This window comes from Triticum dicoccoides, chromosome 3B (assembly GCF_002162155.2).
Source record: "Triticum dicoccoides isolate Atlit2015 ecotype Zavitan chromosome 3B, WEW_v2.0, whole genome shotgun sequence".
Taxonomy (NCBI): Eukaryota; Viridiplantae; Streptophyta; class Magnoliopsida; order Poales; family Poaceae; genus Triticum; species Triticum dicoccoides.
The window spans coordinates 97,934,775-97,939,041 of NC_041385.1; the positions used below are offsets into that span (position 1 = coordinate 97,934,775).

A 4,267-nucleotide genomic window follows, 5' to 3' on the forward strand; every position below is an offset into this window, starting at 1 on the left:
TCACTAAAACCCCAATAGAGGCATCTAAGAGATTCACTTTCAACCATGTTCGGCACCCATTTTCCGCGTGTAATTCACATTTGGATTTGATTTTTTCGTCGATTGCAGACACGTGTCTTGTGGATATCTATAAAGAAAATAAAATAACTTCATCCATATTAGTGGGCCTAAGTAACAAATATAGTGTGAAAGAAAGTCTTAACAAAAAACATTATATACAATTCAATACAACAAATCATACAATCCACACAGAAAAAAAACTAAGGATTTCAAACCTCAAAAATTTCTACGATCAAATACTAAGCCCTTAAATGACGCAGCCAGCCAGGGACCAAACTGAAAGAAAAGGAGTTTATTACTGGGAGCCTGCAAAACAACAGGCGACAGCCATGTTGATGTGGCCTGCTTGCCTCCACTACCACTAGCGCCTCCCCCATTTGCCGCGGGCGACGGAGGATAGCAGCGCAGCGGCACAGCAGCCAGAAGACGGCCATGGCGGCTTCCACCGCGTCCCGCCTCTCGCCCCCTTGCCTCCACGCTGCTCCCCACCACCCGCTCCGCCGCTCGCGTTTCTCCCCTCTACGCGCCGCCAAGTATATACGCCCCCCTTTGCTCCATCCTTCCTTTTTCACGAAATATTGCATTCCCAAATGTTAGGCTCCGTCCGGTTCATGGAGCCTGCAATAAGATAATTTTAGGGGCTTTCTGGTAGTACATAGGCTAGTGACTAGCGAGTAATGATTATACTGGTCCTTTTTGTCCATTCTAATTAATAAAGGAAATTCTGTTTTACTTTTTTGTGGTTTTTTTTTCCTGTTTAACTTGAAGTTAGGATCATGTATTCTGTTAATTGTCGTTATTAACTCGTATTGGCAGCAAGGTGCAAAATTAAGTTGCTTGCTCTAGCTTAATGGTGGACCAATAGTTGGATCTGCTTCTAAAGTGCTAATTATGGTTCTCAAGTTACTTATCGTGCATCTGTTGGCATTTGGTCATGTGAATCTATGATTGTAGGTTGGAAGCTGTGTTATCTATTGGAACTCATGTAATCCCACACCCGAGAAAGGTTAGCCATTTATGTCAATTCAGTTGTTTGCAAATCATATACTGGGTGGTGCTTTTGCCTTTTTCCATATGTAGACCTGAAGTTCCCTACTTTTGCTCACATTATCAAGGTTGAGACCGGAGGAGAAGATGCTTTCTTTGTGGGCGGTGATGGTGGTGGAGTATTTGCCATTGCAGACGGCGTTTCAGGGTATGCCATCTTTGCTGCAATAAACTCTATTTATTTCGAGAATCGCTCCATTGAACTGCGATCAGTGCCCTTAGTCTCATCTCTTGTAGTTTGGATTGCTTTCAGCACTTTACAAGAGATATATGTTGCTTTCAGCAATTTGCATTGACACATGGCTTTTATCCAGCTAGTCATTCTCTTATCTACTGACAGATGGGCAGAAAAGAATGTCAACCCAGCTCTGTTTTCTCGAGAGCTTATGGCAAACAGCTCTACTTTTATCAAGGATGAGGAGGTATTTCTATGTTAGTACTACTGAGTAAACTATGTTCCAGTACCATGTCATGTACTACTATTGCGACAAACTAAATATCATGTCTTCAGGTCAGTCAGGATCCTCAAATTCTTCTGATGAAGGCTCATGCTGCAACTTCTTCCATCGGATCTGCTACAGTGTAAGCATGTTCTTACAGTGTTTGGAGCCTTCCAGATCACTCATTTTCCTAGTAGATGTGTCAAAATTTATACAATTATGTGTGATGGTAACAGAATCGTCGCGATGCTTGAGAAGACTGGAACCCTGAAAATTGCGAGTGTGGGCGACTGTGGTTTGAAAGTTATTCGAAAAGGTGATTATGAATGAAATTTATATTTATCTTAAGGTTATTAGAATACTTACTTCATTCCAATTTTAATATTTCTTCTTCTTCAACATATAGGGCAAGTGATGTTCTCTACATGCCCGCAAGAACATTACTTTGATTGTCCATACCAGCTAAGCTCCGAGGCAATTGGTCAAACATCTCAAGATGCATTGGTACTTAGTTGCTTTTTTTATTTCTGTTGAAGCACCCAGCAATATGACACGAGTATTGTAGTGTTGGTCATTTATTACTTCACTGCAGTGATCTATAAAGTTGAACAATATTTAAGTGTTTTTGAAGACTGGGCTTACTGATCTTGATCCCTTTTGGTTTTATGCTAGGTTTGCACTGTAAATCTTATGGAGGGTGATATGATAGTCAGTGGCTCAGATGGATTCTTCGACAATATCTTTGATCAAGAGATCCTTGCTGTCATTAAAGAGTCTCCAGGGATAAACGAAGCTGGTAAATCTCACTCTTTCAACTCGGCAACTGGAGACGTAAAACAACATGGTGCATCCTTCCAATTCCTCTGAAAACTTTGATGTTTTCCGCAGCAAAAGCTTTGGCGGAGCTTGCAAGAAAACATTCAGTGGATGTAACATTCGATTCACCCTACTCGATGGAGGCCCGGAGTAGGGTGCGAAAGAAATACATCATCCCTGTTATCCTGTCACTCTTCACAAGTTTCTTCAATTCTTTTGCTAAAAAATGTATGATATCACACATTTCATTCCGTTGCTTACATGCAGGGTTTCGATGTTCCTTGGTGGAAGAAGCTACTTGGAGCTAAGCTCGTAGGTACGTGACCATGATACCATCACACGCTGTGTCATGCTCTGTTCCATCCAGCAGAACCAGAAAGCCCATGATACCATTTTTTGTCGATGCAGGCGGTAAGATGGATGACATTACGGTCATTGTCGCGCAAGTGAAGACGGTGGTGATCCCAGATGATGAGGTAGACCTGTAGATTCATCCAGTTTCAATACGAAGTTATTTACATTTTTCACATTGGGATTGTTTATGTGGTGTGATATTTGCAGGGTAGTGGAGTTGAACTGGAGAAAGTGGGTGGTGAGCAACTCGCTGCTGCCGGAGTTGCATCCACCGAACAGAATGAATGAAAAGGAGTTGTATATATTGAATAGAAATTCATTTTCTTTTCCATTTTGGTCATGTTGTACTATACCGCAGTCCAAAGAAATTGAAGTGAAATGTACTTGTGAATACCCATGCGTGTATAATTCCTGCAGATTGGGTTTATTAATATGAGTAAAATTACACTTTGAATCTCGACTTATTGCAGGGGTGGATTAACAAGCAGCTCAGCTCGTTAAGACTCATGATCATTTAAGCCTCAGATCGTCAAGCTCATTTTCATTAACGTCCAGAATCTAACATTGACCGGTTCATTAAAGTTCACGAGCACGTTAGGGCTCCACCCCCCACCATCACAACGCCCAGTGGTAGGGCCTCTTGACGTTATGATGGCCCCGTCGGCCGCCGGCGATGTCGCCATACCGAAGGTGGAGGTGAAGGAGGAGGTGTTTGAGGAGCCCCCTATTGCGGACCTGAACCGGCCTTGGGCCGCAAAAAATTTGAGTTGCTAGGCTTCCTTGCAAACTGGTTGGGTGCCTCGATAACCCGACCCGTGGTGTGTGCTATTTTTTCTTCCGATGCAACGCACGGGCATATTTGCTAGTTGCTATGAATTTAATTTAAAAGATCCGTTAATGAGATACAAGACCTAGTAATAATTTATTTTTTATTCTCACTTAAATTACTAGAGAAAACAATGAGCGGTTAGGGAATATATGCAAAAAGAAAAGTAATCGCAATTAGAAAAACGAATTGGTCCCGATGGGGCTTGAACCCATGACCTTTGGTATATCAGACCAACACTCTAACCAACTAAGCTACAGGACCTAATTATATTTTTCTTCCGATGCAACACATGGGCATATTTGCTAGTTGCTAGTATGAATTTAATTTAAAAGATCCGTTAATGAGATACAAGACCTAGTAATAATTTATTTTTTATTCTCACTTAAATTACTAGAGAAAACAATGAGCGGTTACGGAATATATGCAAAAAGAAAAGTAATCGCAATTAAAAAAAACGAATTGGTCCCAATGGGGCTTGAACCCATGACCATGACCTTTGGTATATCAGACCAACACTCTAACCAACTGAGCTACAGGACCTAATTATATTTTTAATATTTGTTTTATGTTAAAATAATTGGTTATTAAAAAGCAATGACCAGTTATTGGAAATAACAAAAAAATAGCAATCGCAATTAAAAACGAATTGGTCCTGATGGGGCTTGAACCCATGACCTTTGGTATATCAGACCAACACTCTAACCAACTGAGCTACAGGACC

The 4,267-nt window shown here is 41.1% G+C and overlaps 1 protein-coding gene and 3 non-coding genes across 5 annotated transcripts; 1 reads left to right on the plus strand and 3 right to left on the minus strand.

Annotated features, from left to right (window-relative positions):
* The first annotated feature begins 379 nt into the window (after positions 1-379).
* Positions 380-3,162, plus strand: LOC119274999 (probable protein phosphatase 2C 1). 2 transcript variants are annotated; one of them, XM_037555774.1, is made up of 12 exons: positions 380-593; positions 1,015-1,066; positions 1,176-1,255; positions 1,448-1,529; positions 1,619-1,689; positions 1,784-1,863; positions 1,954-2,051; positions 2,220-2,343; positions 2,436-2,518; positions 2,631-2,679; positions 2,772-2,839; positions 2,925-3,162. In XM_037555774.1, the coding sequence occupies exons 1-12, from the start codon at positions 493-495 to the stop codon at positions 3,003-3,005; spliced, it is 969 nt and encodes a 322-aa protein (XP_037411671.1). In that variant the 5' UTR covers positions 380-492; the 3' UTR covers positions 3,006-3,162. The 2 variants fall into 2 exon arrangements, with proteins under 2 accessions (XP_037411671.1, XP_037411672.1); XM_037555775.1 differs by lacking the exon at positions 380-593 and having other exon boundaries at positions 1,422-1,529.
* Positions 3,163-3,733: 571 nt separating this feature from the next.
* Positions 3,734-3,807, minus strand: TRNAI-GAU. Its single transcript has one exon. It is a non-coding gene; the product is annotated as a tRNA-Ile (tRNA).
* Positions 3,808-4,006: 199 nt separating this feature from the next.
* TRNAI-GAU lies at positions 4,007-4,086 on the minus strand. The gene has a single exon. It is a non-coding gene; the product is annotated as a tRNA-Ile (tRNA).
* A 107-nt stretch (positions 4,087-4,193) lies between these two features.
* Positions 4,194-4,267, minus strand: TRNAI-GAU. The gene has a single exon. It is a non-coding gene; the product is annotated as a tRNA-Ile (tRNA).